This window comes from Astyanax mexicanus, chromosome 2 (genome assembly GCF_023375975.1).
Source record: "Astyanax mexicanus isolate ESR-SI-001 chromosome 2, AstMex3_surface, whole genome shotgun sequence".
Lineage (NCBI taxonomy): Eukaryota > Metazoa > Chordata > Actinopteri > Characiformes > Acestrorhamphidae > Astyanax > Astyanax mexicanus.
Window position 1 is genome coordinate 14,906,963 of NC_064409.1, and position 16,506 is coordinate 14,923,468.

General features: G+C 37.7%; 1 protein-coding gene across 4 annotated transcripts in view; it reads right to left on the reverse strand.

Annotated features, from left to right (window-relative positions):
- tbc1d30 (TBC1 domain family, member 30) overlaps positions 1-16,193 on the reverse strand; it is a 28,174-nt gene extending 11,981 nt beyond the window's left edge. The window contains exons 1-2 of one of the 4 annotated variants that reach the window (XM_022662053.2): positions 15,193-16,193; positions 13,402-13,566 (exon numbers count right to left, since the gene is read on the reverse strand). In XM_022662053.2, coding sequence (XP_022517774.2) covers positions 13,402-13,566; positions 15,193-15,679 — 652 coding nt within the window. In that variant the 5' untranslated portion in view covers positions 15,680-16,193. Of the gene's footprint in view, positions 1-9,872; positions 11,777-13,401; positions 13,567-15,192 lie in introns of those variants that run through there. The other 3 variants (XM_022662054.2, XM_015606738.3, XM_015606739.3) reach the window with 3 other exon arrangements.
- Between the last annotated feature and the right edge of the window lie 313 nt (positions 16,194-16,506).

The window sequence follows — 16,506 nt, forward strand, 5'->3', positions numbered from 1 at the left end:
GAATTGAGTTTAGTAAAAAAAAAGAAATCATCAAGCGCCTACACTAGTGGCATTGCTTTTCGGTTATTTAATCTAATGACAACAACGTCTAACAAAGTTAGAATTTCATTGTGTTGCATGGATGTTATGTGTAATGATGATGGATTTTTGTTATCATAAATTAAAACTAAATGTTGTTTTCACCAATGTGATGTTTGAAGATGTTGAAATCATGGTAACTTTAACTTCAAGTGAGATGCCTTCTCTATTCTTTGTAAAACTGATGCTGGCATTAGACATCCTGACATCACAACCTACATTCAACCTGACAACAAAGTCTATCAATGTGGGTGGCCAACTGGGATGCTACATTTTAGTCCAGCCCTTCTTATGGATGTGTTTTTGTTTGAATTTGATGAATTAATTGGACTACAAGCATGATAAACCTGACCAAAAAACAAAACAACACAAAACAGAATATGACCAAGCTGTTTGACCAGCAGAACCAGGCTGGTAAACCCAGGACATGCATGACCAGTGTGGGGGAAAATCAACATTTATTCCATGTATTCCTGATTTACTTCATGTATTCATAATCAATTATACTGATTATTACTGTTAATCATTCAATATTCATCCTGTTAATCATTCAATCAGTATGTTATCATTGATTTTATGTGAACTGTGTATTCTCTGCTCCTGGGACATACAGGCTCAGATTTGAGGCCTAAAGAGATGAAAATTGAGTTCTGCCTGGAGACTAGCGGGTCATAGCAAATGGTGTTTTCTGATTTATGAATTATTCTCTCCTAAAAAGCTTATCTTCTGGTACGTGCAGTTTCTGTTCCTCTTTTTATATTTGGTAGTGATCTGTTCCAAACAGATCACGAGTTTGGCATTGCCTCATGTATGCAGGGGGGGACTGTATAAAAATGCCCAGTCGACACAGAAACGGGGCTTTTTCCGACTTTCCTGACTACTCTCATTCTTCATCCATTGCTTTTGCTTTATTTTTCCTTTTTGCAACTTCAAAATAAAAACCTTCTCTTTTTGGCATCCCGGCTCGTTGACTGTCTTTGTCGATTTCCACGACAAATTGGCGTCCCTGGGTGGGCTGCTCGTGCACCGGGACCTCTAGACCCTGCAAGAAAAGCGGAGGACGCTCTTGGGTTAAAAAAAAAGAAACCCAACCTTAGAACCTCAACTGTTTTTTAGAGGAAAAGGCGTTTTCTCTGGGGGTCGAGGGGTGTCCGGGGCCGCTGCAGCCGCACCACGTGTGAGTATATTTTTATATCTTTCTTCGTCTGGTTTGAGCCCCCTGGCACACAGTCTGAGTTGATGTGAAGAGGTTAGAGGCAAAAGGAGGAACCTGTAATTTTTTTTTGGTGCTGTGTGTTTGCCTCAATCCAAGATTTGGGGCATAGCCCAGAAAAAACTGGTTCCTGGGGCCGGATAACCCGCCTTTGTATGACGATATTTAAAGGTTAAAGATTTTTTCCCCTGGTTTTTTGGTGAGAAAACGGAGGGCACAGTCTGACGGGGCTGTGAGCACATAGGCACAGCGATAGAGTCGCGAACCTGCTGGTAAAGAAAAATGGATCGATCCCTCATCTGTGTGTTGAGAGCGGGGGGTTTCGGGCCAGAGGGGAAACTTTGTTAAAGTACATTTTTCTAAGGGGAAATGAACGGGGATGCCGAAAGACAAGTGTCTTATAAATTTTTTTGCTATCTAAATTTTTTTTTGGCTTTGCTCCGCACCGCTTCCGTTCTTTTCTCACTTCTAAATTTTTCTGTCTGGGTTTTATCCTCTCGTCTTTTCCTGTTTAGAGTGAGTGAAACAGAAGTGTGTGCGACAGTGCGACTGACAGAGAGGAAAAGAAAAGGGTGTACGAGTGTCTGTTAAAGGGATTAAAAGTGTACCTGTGAGTGTGAAAGTGTGCGGGTCCAGTTTTCCTGAGAGAGAAACAGAAAATGTGTATCTTGTGTTGGCGGAGAGAAAGAATGTGTGTGTGGCAGTGAGTGAGAAAGTGTATGGCAGCGAATTAAAGAGTGTGTGTACGAAGTCGTGAGTGACAACGAAATAGGAAATGGATGAGTCCCACTGCAGGGGAGGAGTCCAAGGTGGAATAGGTGGAGTTGGTCCAGCCTATTGGGTTTTAGACTGAGAGGTTGATTTTTAATTGTGAATTAACGCTTGTGAGATATCATAGAAAATAGAACATAAGTTCAGTAGGGAAATAGAATAATACACAGAGGCGAACAGAAAAGGAAAAGGCTTTTGTGTGGGTAGATGTGTATGTATATATATATATATATATATATAAGAAAATATAAGGATATAAAAAACCTAAATATACAAGGTAAAGATCTATCTGTAAACGGAGCAGTGCAGTAGATGTTACTAATGGTCATAAATAATTAAATAATTAACAGAGTAAAGTGCAATGACATCTATTATGACAGTGACTAATGTGAAATAGAAATATAATATAATATACATATGCATACGCTATAAGACAGTTCTAAAATAAAAATGTGAAAATGTGGATACCCAATCATGAGTACAGTGTACTTTAATGTAAGCAAGGTTGGGAAAAATGTTAATATAAATAATTAAGTTGTTGAATAATGTCGGAGAGGTATGTGACTGGATAGAATTTATAGAATTTAATAAAGGGATTATGGGGTTGGTTAGCAAAACAAATTAAAAATAAAAGTAACTGGAAATTCCAAAATATACTATGCCATGCAGTACTGCTGTGTAAGATGTCCTCAGAGCAGGACAAATAAACATGGTTTCTTGTTTGATTGTTAAATAAATAAGTTTAATAAATAGAAAATGCTACATAGTGAATAGTGAATGAATTAATGAGTGAGCCATTCCAAACACAGCTTTTTATCAGGTGATTTAGTCAATTATCTTACTATTCGTTTCTCATTCAGACTGATCTCAGTTCAGTCCTAGCTGAATGAGACTTATATAAGACGGATGTAATATCTAATTTCTCTATGTTACATTTTGATCCTCATAAGAGGGATAGTTGATTTCAGAAACCAATGAGAAAAGACCTTATTTATTTGAAAATGAAGGTCTTTCTCATTTTAAATAAGGGGAAATACAATGAGTTTGAAAATGCAGCTCTCTGTTTTGCTTTACAGTATTAAATTAGACTAGAAAGAGATCTGGAAAACGGCATAGATTTAGTTTTCATGCTTATACAATGCCACCTATAAAACAAATGCATAATTTTCTGGCTGTAGCATGAACAAAATCAGCTAAGCAATATAAAATTGTTTCATCTGCATAATGGTAAAGTTTGCAATCTGAAGAAGCAGAGCCAGTAATATAATTTATATATATATATTAAATAAAACTGGACCAAACTTTAACCTTGTGGTACATCTGTGAGATACAGATGCCAAATCTGAATAATTATTCATTGACATGCACTCTTTTGGGTCTATTCCAGAGCAGTGTTATCAAAGCAAATAATTTAAGCTAAATTCAGTGGGAGAGAAGGGGTGATACTGATGGTAATAAGGAAAATCTGTATACAATAATAACAAATAATAAACCATGGGTACTCGGTGCCTTGCACAGGCTTTCACGGCGAACACCAGAGTGTGAGTTTGTGACAGTGTGACATACCTGGGTTTGTGCTCCCTGCAGAAACACTACAGCACTGAATGTTGATGAAACAGTGCTGCTACGCTGTGTGTGGTTCAGTGGGCTAGGCTGGTTAGCCAAAGACGGGTAAGATCCCAACATATTACACAGGGACAACCTAAGACAGGCACAGTCTCGATCTGACCACCACATGCATTTCAACAGAAAACGGAGAAAACATCGTGGAAGGGAAGCGCAGCCCAGGGGGGAGTGAGTGGATGAATGACGTGATGGGGTGTGTGTTCAGTGGAGGCCTGGGCAGGGCAGACCAGCCCAATGGACAGTAAAGAGGGTGAAGCAATTTTGCGTTAAGTTTTCTGAAACAGAAATTCTGTTTCAGAAAAAGGGGGAGAGGTAAATAGATGATCATTATTGCCACCATTATTTGCCCAATAATTATTTTATAGATATAGAGCATTTTTTTTTTAAACTTTTAGCTTGTTTTATCTTTTAAAGTTTGGTTTTAAAACAACCTCTATGCAGATGAGCAATTACTCTCAGCAATATTGTAACAGTCTTAACTTTAAGACACACCCAATCCTAATTTAAAAAGAAGAAATAAGAAACTTAGAAATCACAAAATTGAACTTTCACTATTCAACATGTGAGACACTTTTGGAGCAAGGGAAACAGTAAGTGGGATTTGATAAATTGTTTAAGGAAATATATGTATTGTTGATAATTGTGAAAAGCAATCTGCTTGGCATTGTATATGCATAAATACATATTGAAAATATTGAAAAGTAAATGTAAAGCATTGCTCGGATTTACTTGCTATAATAACGTGGACAAAGCAAAGCATAACATCTGTGTTTATTAATATTGATAATATTATTGTTTGTAATGGAACGATTGATACAGAGAAAAATAATCACGTTCCACTTATACCAATTCTTAAAGCACTAAATAAAATCAACTAAATCTAGAAATCAAGGCTTTATAAAAATCTTGGGAACTGAATAAAGTCAGAATCATAATTTCTTAATAAATAGCACACCGCAGAAAATTAAAGTGGCAGGTAAAATAATATAGCCACAAGCGGTGATGCAAAAGTTAAAGCAAAAGTAACCCAAGAAAGCCCAGTACATCAACATGGAACCATTCCTGAGACAAAAGCCACATTATGTGTAGTTTGTGCAGAGTTTAAAACTTTGGGCCCTGATATTCTATCAATCAGTGTGGAGATGAATGGGAGAATAGAGCAGCTGATCATCAAAAGTTTGCATGGAGCAATGATAATAAACATGATTCAGATATATTTCCATATGTTTGTTCCTTATTTATTATCTATGTAGTATTATCAATACAATATAAGAAGATATGCAGGAAGCATTCAGTGGTAGGTTTAACAGCAGGTGCGTTTAAAGCAGCAGCTTTGGGCTGTGAAGCAGTAAAATATGGTCTGTACAATGATGGTGCAGAATTGAGGTGTGTGATCTTTAACTTTGGTAGTGTTTGTGAGAGTGGAAGTAGAAGTGTTTGAGTTTGTTAATGTGTACTTGTGTGGGTGAAGTTGTGTGTGTGTGTTTGTGTGTGTGCATGAGACATAGTGTGTGTCTAGTGGTAAACTAGGTGTTTGTAAAAGCTAATTTGGCTATAAGAGATTAGTTATAGCCATGGGGAAGCAGTTACACTAAAAGGGAAAGGGATGTGAACAAAAGTAAGGGAAAAAAAACAGTAATTAATGGTGTTGATAATTAAATGTTGCAATTTAAAATTGAAAATGACTAAATGTTAGGGATTTAAAGCACTTTTGACAGTAAAGATCATGATTGAGTATAACTGAAAATCAGGACAACTGAGGAAGGTAAGAAAACAAAAATTGGGCTGAAATCTGTGCACAGACAAAATTTAAATATGAAATAATTAACTTCCAAGGGGAAATTAGAGCTCAAGTTAAGTGTGATAAATGTATTTTAACCATGTATTTTAACTTGCAGGAAGGAGACACGGAGGACCCCTTAACAGACTTCCAAAATGAATAGAGAACCTTAAACATGATTATAACGAATCGAAAGTCTTGTTTCAGATCTGTTTACACAGGGGGAGAAGGAGAACGTGGTGCAAAGGTGGACCAGTCCAGACACAGAGTGAGGGCTACTCCGCCATTGCGCACGAAAGGGGAACGAGCATGGCTGGATTGAGCCTTTCCAGGTGACTGAGAGAACAACGCACGCAGATCAACTGAAAGGCGAGGGTTCTACAGCTGTGCAGCAACAGAGATCGCTCACAGAGCAAGCGGGAGGAGACGAGACAGCAGCAGCTGAATCGTCTGACTCAGACGAAGGCCGCAGCAGGAAGGAGGGGCAGCTGAAATTGCCCACAGCAGCAGACAGCACACAGCAGGGGCGTCAGTGCCTGGCTGTGACGAGGAGAGGAATTGAGGAAGTAACTCATTCAGCAACGTTTCGTTTGCGTCAAAGTACACTACATACAAAGACTCTTAACACATCTCATTAAAAACACACATAGTCTTATCACACACCAACTCATACTTTTCATTCACTGATATTGCAGACATCAAAAGCCAGAATAAAGCTCTTCGTACGTGGGGCTGAGGTAGTCTACGAGAAAAAGGAAGCCAAACCACTATAGACGATGATTTTCATGTATTTTTTCCTTGTTGCTCTGGGAGCAGGACAACAGCAGGACATTGTGCATTTGACCATCACAGATATCATTGTAATCAGCATTTATGTGTTGAAAATTATTATTATTATTATTATTTTTTTCTTATTGTTTAATCAAAATGAAAATTTTTGATTAAAAGGGGGGAAATGTGGGGGAAAATCAACATTTATTCCATGTATTCCTGATTTACTTCATGTATTCATAATCAATTATACTGATTATTACTGTTAATCATTCAATATTCATCCTGTTAATCATTCAATCAGTATGTTATCATTGATTTTATGTGAACTGTGTATTCTCTGCTCCTGGGACATACAGGCTCAGATTTGAGGCCTAAAGAGATGAAAATTGAGTTCTGCCTGGAGACTAGCGGGTCATAGCAAATGGTGTTTTCTGATTTATGAATTATTCTCTCCTAAAAAGCTTATCTTCTGGTACGTGCAGTTTCTGTTCCTCTTTTTATATTTGGTAGTGATCTGTTCCAAACAGATCACGAGTTTGGCATTGCCTCATGTATGCAGGGGGGGACTGTATAAAAATGCCCAGTCGACACAGAAACGGGGCTTTTTCCGACTTTCCTGACTACTCTCATTCTTCATCCATTGCTTTTGCTTTATTTTTCCTTTTTGCAACTTCAAAATAAAAACCTTCTCTTTTTGGCATCCCGGCTCGTTGACTGTCTTTGTCGATTTCCACGACACCAGACAATGAATAAAAAAATCTTAAATAAATAAAAAAAAAATCACGTTTTTAACAAATAAATAAGCTTTAATAAAATGAAACCGGCTCAGAAATGGCTTACAATGATTTAAAAAAGAATGCATTTCTGGACTGATCATCCTGACCAATCTAGATAACCAGTATGACCAAACCTGACCAATATAGCCAAGCAGGTGGTTCAGAAAGAACAGCATCACAAAGCTGGTTGAGCAGCAAAACCAAGCTTGTTAACCACCATGACCAAAAGCAAATGCAACATACACGTTACTGGTGTTAAATGTTTTTCAGCTTTAGTTTTTCAGTTTGGACTTTTAACTGTCTGTCTATGATGTGAGACAGAGAAAGGGAAAATAGCAAAATAGCACCATAAATAATAAATCAGGCTGGACCATTTCCTCCCAGTAGCAGCTGTAATATCACCGTAGTATCGATCTACAGATGTACTAAAAATACTGTAGCAGTCAATAAACGCAATTATAAAGTTATTTTACAACGAAAAGAGCTGCAGTGTCATTTTAAACTCAACTACAAACAATGTAAGCTGCTGTCCGCCTCGCTGCGGTGCTGAATTGCTTCCTACCACAGTTAGCTAGATTAGAAATAACGATTTAATACGATAAATATTAGTACAATTCAAGATGTATGTTCATCGTTTTCTTTTTCTATGCCCTACTTAAACCAACAACGTTCGCTAAACACACTGCTGAATAACAGCTTTAGCCTGAAGCTAAGCGCTGTTTTGTTGTTATATTCCCCTTTAGCTTAGCAGTTAGCTAGTTACCCCAGCTACATGTAGCTATTGCTAAATGCCCCAAAGCGGCAAACACAGGCTAACAGGCAGAGCAGACAGGAGATAATACAACATTAAACACCATATCTAACGCCAAAATCACACCAACATCTCTCAAAACTCCTTAAATTTAAAGACAAACCTGCGTCAGTCTCAGTCATGGCTCTCCGGCTAGCTAAAAGCTAAAAACAGCAGAGCTCAGCAGACCATCATCCACCCCTTTACTCCTTTAAATTAGACCATTTCTCTCCGCAGCTCTGACTGCTGGGGATTATCCAGCACGATTATGTGTGTTAATCTCTGACCCACTCCTATTTCCCCTTTTATACAAGAGGAGAAAACCCTCGGTTCTGAACAAAAACTTCACATAAAAAACTCCTGTCTGAGCTATCTGTACAGCTAAATATGCTAAACTGGTTTGGCAGGCTTAGCCTACCTAGCTAACTAGCTAGTTAGCCAACCTATAGATCAGTAAACACCTAGCCAGCTAGTTAATTACCCTAAAAAGTCTACACAATACCTACACAAAAAACATGTCCAACATCTTCAAACAGCCAATTCAATGCAAACAAATACCCTAAATTGTAAATAACAATGATGTCTACCTATTTGTTAATGTCATATGTTAACAGCACATCAGGCTGTGAAATAACTTTAGTAACTTACAACTTCTGCACAAAATATACACGCTGCAACAGCAAACATCTAACTAAATCTTCTCCTACAGAACACATCCTCAGAACACACAATTTCATGACACCCCATGAGTCTGTGAAAACTTTAGCGTCTTCAAATCCCAGAAAAAATACCTTCAGCAGTTTTAGACATCAGAATAAAATATCTTAAAATAAAATATCACCTTCAGAACAGACCAAAAAAGGTTAAAATGTCCTAAGAAAACGTCTTTATAATAGAAATGAATAACCCAAAGTAGAATTTAATCTTGCTAATGCAAATACATCAGATTATAAATCTTAAGTACATTTTAAATCTTAAAATAAATTACATGAATCAATCCTAGAAAAAGTAACAAAAGAAGCTGGCATAGCACCTGACTGACACCTGCCTGCACATCTTGCAAACACTGCATGCTGATACAATACTTTGGTGCCGCCCTAATGCTATCTTAGCACATTAGACTAGAAGACAGCAACTCCAAATCTCAGAGGAAACAAAAAAGAATTAGCATGCTGAAATCTCACAAATAACAATAATATTCAGAAAACAATATTCTTCTAAATCCACTAAAAATAATTTACAATTAATCTACCAATTAAAATGCTGTTCTATGTTATGTCTATACCTACGTCTATTCCAAGGTGCTAACTCAGCACATCAAACTGTGAGGCACCTTTAAACCTCAAATCTCTCTCTCTCTCTCTCTCTCTCTCTCTCTCTCTCTCTCTCTCACACACACACACACACACAAATATAGCATGTTATAAAGTATATAAAATACTCGCTATAAAAAAAATCGCATAGCAAAAGGTCCATGAATTAACAAACTAATTTAAGGCTAATATGTGCTATTTGATAACACATGAGGCTGCGATACGCCGTCGTCATCTCAAAGCTCAGTAAAGCTCATTTATCGATTAGATATTAAATGTAAAAATACCTTAATATTATTTACAGAAACGTCCACAAATAAAAAAGCTAGATCATGCAAAATAAAAGTGATTGGAAAGACATTTTCCCCAAAATATGCATGAAATAAATTAAATGAAAACAAAAAATAAATTATGAAATATTATTTTAAAGGAAACATGTTAACAGTATGAAGAGACTATGATACACAATCATGATATGAAATCTTAAGGCAGAAAACACCTATTTCAGCTACATTACAGTATTATGGGGGATATTAAATGCAGGCTATAGGTTAGAATATAAGCTAAGCTAACAGAGTTAACCGTTTCAGCACTACGGCCAGCTACACGCGACCCTTCCAAAAACATCCTATCGCTAAATACAGGCTAACTAGACCCCGGGATAAAAGCCGAATTCAGCCGGTAAACACCCAACACGAGGTGTACAGCAGTAGATCATGGTCCAGCTCCAGTCCAGCAGCTGTGTAATCACCTGGCTCCAGCGTGCACAGCAGGCGAGGCGCGCTTCTGGAGATGCCGTTGCGCTTCTTCAGGACATTACTGATGATGTTTCCGACTCCTCCGGCAGCAGCAGCCTGCCGTTTCAGGCAGATCTTAGACCTCCTGGAGGCCACGAACCGCTCCTGCTTCATGGCTGGGTTTGGGCTAAGGCCTCTCGTGAATACTCAGCACGTTTGGTGTCCAGTTTACACGCGTTCCAAGCTTCTGTTTTTCTAAAAACGCGTTCTATTAAGCCTCCTGTAGCTCACCTAGCTCTGAGTCTTTACAGGATGCTGGAAGATGGAAAATGGAAGATGGCTAATCGATCAATGCAGCTAATGATGCAAATGTCCCTTCTTATCATTATCCTCCAGGAAAATAAAAACACAGATCCGTCCGCGTTTCAACGAGCATAAGCTTCTAATTATTAAAACAGGTGAAGAAGGGTTTATCTAAATCAAACCAGAAACGCAGCGTTTCTCTTCCCACACAGCAGCAGCTGTTCCTGCGCCCCTGCAGGAAAGGGAGGAGGATGAGAGGATGAGGGAAAGGGGAGGAGGAGGAGGTGGGCTGCAAGAGGAGGAAGATCCAATCCAAAGAAGGAAAAAGCAGAAGGGGAGGAGAGAGACAGTGCAGACTAAGCATGCAATGATGTCACCTCTGATCAAACTTTAATATCCTAATCCCAACAGATTAAGAGAGCAACATCAGCCAACATCATGACCGTCTTTTCTTAGGATGAAGGAAATCAGGCTTGACAGTAAATAAGAATTAAGATGATCTGTAAAAAGGTTAAACTTTCAGACAATATGAATATAAACTTATACACAAAAAATAATCTTTTTTAATAAAATCAAACAGATCCATTAACAAATCTGAATTGGGTCAAAGTTGATATTTTGTGGGTGCTCACAGTGTAAACACAACACAAATCAATCAAGACAGCAACTGGGGTTATACCAATCTGTTTTTCTGTTTTTGTTTTGTTTAGCTTTAAGTAATATACAGAATAATATATAATGTAAGTATCATTTACAGCTCTGGAAAAAAAGGACCACTTTAAAAAAAAGTGTATATATTTTATAGTAGGTGAAAAAAAAAATACATCATACCTTCTCCAGTCCATTGAGAGCACAGTTTTCCTTAGTTTATATCTAAAAATTCAAATGATTTTTGTTTCATCCAGTAAAACAACACAAATAAATGTAAATATCCAGTAAAGACTATACTTTTTTTTTATCAAAGAAATGTATATTTCTGTCATGTTGTATGCAGTTATGGCAGATATAGCTAAATAATCAAAGGTGTACACTAAATGGACACTGGGTCCTGCCACAAGAGGGCCACCTGCCAAAAGTTAAGGAGCTCCATTGACTCGGATTAATCTGGCCCCACGCACAGGAAGTATATATTTTCACACAGAAATAAACCAAATACAAACACTAACATTACTGCCAGCAATGACTAAATAGTTTTAGAATGACTGTACTATAATTCATTAAACCATTGTTTAAGTTCTAAAAGCTTCAATTTTTGGCTCATTTGATGGGGCAGTGCCCTTGCACCCCTAGAGGAGCCCCCCTTTCTGTTCCACCAATAAACTTTTACTCCAATGTTGCATGTATATTTTAAATAATAAGTGTATTCATAAGGCTCATATACAATATATGTACAAATGTGTGTGTGTGTGTGAATGCATTTAGCTACTTTAAGCTGTATAAATTGCATGAAAACAGCAAACAGCATAAATGTAAATACATTCCTCAAACAGATGAGAATCAATCACACTCTGAGAAAGAAAAGCCCTAGCCTGTCTGACAGTGCTAATCCACCATTAGCACAACAATGAGAAACCAAACAGAATCAGGCTGTCCAGAGCTCCAGACGTTTGTTAACAGGGCGTCATACTGTACCTGCTCAGGGGTCATGCTGCATGTGGACAAAATGGAGAAAAACAACAATTAAGCAACAAATGTACTATTAACATCTTCATTGCTCACATTCAATCTATACATCTACTGTACGTATAACTGTTCTCATTCACTGTAAGCAAATTAACAGTACTTTACAAATAAATCCTGTTTATGAATATAAATAAGGCTTTTGGAGCTTTTGCATGCATTTTCTTTCTGCCAATGGTTAATGTTTTCTGCATTTAGCGCTCATGTTTGTGATTTCAGTGCTGTCGTTATCTAAAATCTCAAACAAATCCCAAATAAACTCTGTGAGAAAAAAATCTGTAAGATTACACACAGCAAATATGATCCTTAAAACTCTAATCTTCAGGAACTGGTGAGGTTAGAAAACCTGAACTAAGTATAAATGTTAAGAATACAGCATGGTGCATTTTTAAATACTAAATATCTACCTGTATATCTAAGAAATATATTTTTAAAATTATTCATAATATTTAAAACATTGGTAATGATACATTACCAATCAAAAGTTTGGACACACCTTAAATTCTGTAGTTTTCTTTTTTTAATGTTCTGCATTGGTAGTTGAAAACTAAAGTTAAACAAACTATCCAAACTTCTGAAAAGCTTTGAAGGCAACAAACAGAGATAGTGGTGTAAAGGCTGCATAAATGGTGTTAAAAAGTTCTGCCCCGCGTTTCTTCCTTTCAGAATATTTCTTTGTTGTTTTGGCAGCAATTTTGTTTTGCTTTACCCATTGGCTACACTGCCCCATTACTTTCAGTGGTAGTGCTCTATTTGAGCCGCATCCAAGCGCTTTCACAAATACAAATGTATGCAGGGCAATAATGAGCATTAATGAGCCTTTCTTGGTGTTGCTTGGTGTGCTTGGATAGCAGAGAATCAAATCCTAGTCTCCTTTAGTAAATGCTACACTGACCAGCAAACTTAAACATAACCTAGTAACTCACTAATTTGCTGATATTTGAATTTTAAAGCAGCATTATGTGAAAGTGGTTTGGGCTCCCCATATGTGATTAGTGTTAGTAAGTTAATATTACAATAATAATAAGAAGAAGAAGAAAAGAAGAAGAAGAAGAAGAAGAAGAAGAAGAAGAAGAATCTGTGTATGCATGTTTGTTGACAAAATGTTAGATTAAGAATTATGACTCTGATTACATAGCGTTACAGGGTTCCCACGAGATGATTCATCCAGTTCCACCAAAGCTACATAGTGTAGTAGAACCATTACTTACGACTGAAATGCTCTCATAAACACATTCAATTGAGCTACTATTTGTTTAATGGATGATCCTGTAAAGTTGCTTTAAATAATCTGCTTTCAGATGCAGAATGATGTCAGTAAGATACATCAGTAAGTAATGTCAGTAAGATAAAAGTGCAGAAATCACTGAGGAGGAAAGACTAACGAGGTTTAAATAAAACTGAAATAAGCTTCCCTTTTAGTTTGAACATAAGCAGCATAAAAGCATCTTATGTAACAGAATCCTTCGGCTAAGAGGAAAACTTAAACCGCTCCCCCCTCACCACCCACACCTTAGCTTTGGAAATGGATGTAATAGGAGAACACAGATTAAGAATTACTTCTTTTCTGGGAGACGGCTTGCAGGCACGCCGTAACTATGTCACATTTCTTCTGCTGCTTGTTATAAAGCCGGTCCTTCCTCCTCAGCTGCCGCACCAGTTTAGCCGACTGGATGCCGATCCTGTAATTCACCTCCTGAATAATCCACTTCAGCTCCTCCGGATCTGAAACAAAAAAAGTGTGTACACCAAAACTGGTTCAAATCTGGAGCCAGCATTACAAACTAGCAACCTAAGATACACACCTGAGAACTGCTAAACTTGGCCAGAGCAACTTAAAATAATGACTAGAGATAAAACAGTAAGGTAGAAAGGTTTTAGAAGTGTGGATGGTGAGAATGGTCTGAACAAAGAAGAAAAATACAGTAAAATGTATATAGGACACAAGGGTAATGGCTGCTTTCTAGTCTGTTGCTAATTGTAGTTGCTATAATTTTTGTCTGTTGCTAAGAAATGCTACAGTATTGCTGTTAGTTGTAACGGTGTGTCTTTGTGGCTGCTAATTTGTTGCTAAGAAATGTTAAGGTACTACTGTTAGTTAATACAGTGTGGCTGGGGGTTGCTAAGGTCTTGCTAAGAAATGCTAAAGTATTGTTGTTGGTTGACACAGTGTGGCTAGGTGGCTACTAAGGTGTTGCTAAAAATGCTAATGTGTTGCTGTTGGTTGATACAGTGTGGCTAGGGGGTTGATATAGTGTTGCTAAGAAATGCTAAAGTATTGCTGTTGGCTGACACAATGTGGCTAGGTGGCTGCCAAGGTGTTTCTAAGAAATGCTAATGTACTGTTATTTGCTACAGTGTGGCTACAGTTTATTAAATTTCTTTTTACTAAATCTAATTAAAAAGATGGTTAAAAAGTTAAGATATTTTTTTTTCATCCATTTTAAATGATCTTAAATGTTAGGAATTAGCAGTATTATAATACTGCTAATTCCTCTTTAAGCACTGTATTACACATACTGTATGTAGTGCTCAGCAGCTTTATGCTAACTGTACTTGATTGGATAGAGACAGACATGATTACAAGCAAGCGATCCCTATTTTTTAAAATGAGTAAAATGATATAGGTATACGTATATACATATAATCCAACATACCTTTGCTATTTGATGACCAAATTAGTACAATTCTTTTCATCATGTTTGCTAAAAATCAGATTATAAGGCAGAAATTAAAACGCAGCTAATACATTAATGACCCCAATGCTTTTTTATTATACTGAATGGAAAAAAATAATTTTGAACCAAAAATTAAACTGATATGTCGCACTTACCCAACTTATCCTGACCTGTTTTAGTCTAATTGTAGGGTCAGTTATGTGTGATTGGATCAAAAGATTTAAAGGACGGTTTAGCTATACAAAATTTATTGAAAGGGAAAAAAACGTTTTATCTTAGCCCAGACATAGATATAGATATTTTGTTAAATGGCAAAAACAGCTCTGGAAAATTAATAAAAGACCACTATTCAAATAAAACTATTGTCATATAGATCATTTATTTGCAGAGAATGAGAAATGGCTAAAATAACAAAAAGGATGCAGAGCTTTCAGACCTCACACAGTGCAAAGAAAAGCAGTTTAAATTCATTAAGTGTTAAGAGTTCAGAAATCAATATTTGGTGGAATAACTCGGGTTTCTATCACAGTTTTTATGCATTCCAGAGGTTTTTAATTTGATAAAATAAAATAAAATAAAAAAATTTAAGTGGTCTTATTTTTTTTTCCAGAGCTGTATTTCTGCAGTGTATTATCGGTTTACTGGTCACTGTATATACTGGAGCAGGACTGACCTTTCTGGCTGAGGTAGCTCATCTGGTGTCTCCTGGTGTGTTTGCCCTGGAGCTCCTGCAGGAAGCTGGAGCCAGTGTTGCTCCTGCTGAACACCGACTCCGGGCCGGACGCCTCGGTGGAGCTGTCCCAGCTGTCCGCCCCCCTCCGGCCGGAGCCGCTGCAGGTGTCGTACAGCTCCACCAGCAGCCGGTCCACGATGGACGAGGCCCTGCGGTCAGCCTGGCAGGACCCATCCCCGCCTTCCCCGCCGGAGAACTCAGATAAGGACCTGCTTAGCGCCACGTCCCCAAACCGACCCCGCCAGCGCCCGGCGGACCCCGCAGGTGAAGCCGCAGCAGCAGCAGCGCAGCCGCTCAGCGCCGCCGCCAGCTCGAACACCCCGCTCTCTTCCTCCACCTCCACCTCATCCTCCTTCCAGCAGCGCGAGTCCTGATCACATATGTCAACTTCTTTCAGCTCCGTCTCGCTCACCTGCACGCGGGACATGCTGGATATTCCCCTCTCAGCGGTTTTCTCAGCGCAGGATACCTGTATTCAGCATTGCTCGCTCGTTCGTGCGTGCGTGCGCGCGCCCTGAAGCTACGACATAACTTTTCCCAAAGTTAGAAGAAGGATCTGGAGTTCCGGGTGCATGCCATTCCTCGAGCCTGCGCGAGCTCCTGCTTCACTCTCCCACACTTCTGCTGTTTCCTTCCTGAATGAAAGCCCCCTCTGCAGGAGGGAATGGTGCAGCCCGGCTGAGGAGCTCACCAACAAACACTTAGAGAGAAGATCAACAGGTGCAGCAGCAGCAGACCTGTGGAGTTATAACCTTACCACAAAGCCAAACCTGTCCAATAAAAGCTGGAAAAAACTGAAAATCCAACAAATTAACAATGAGTTAATTTTATTTGTTGGTATAGTTAGGGCTGAACCATAAGGCAAAATCTGTATAACAACAAACAGACTTGCCAAGTCTCCCGGATGTTGCGGGATATAACGGCTCCCTGAAGCCCGCGATTCAGTCACAGTGTGGTAGAATATCAAGGATTAGTTGATATTCTGCTCCTTGATATAATATATATATATATATATATATATATATATATATATATATATATATATATATATATATATATATATATTATATATATATATTATATATATATATATTATATATATATATATATATATATATATTATATATATATATTATATATATATATATTATATATATATATATATATATATATATATATATATATATATATTATATATATATATAATAAGAGCGATTTTTAATATTATATTTAAATATCTATTGTTTTTTATAA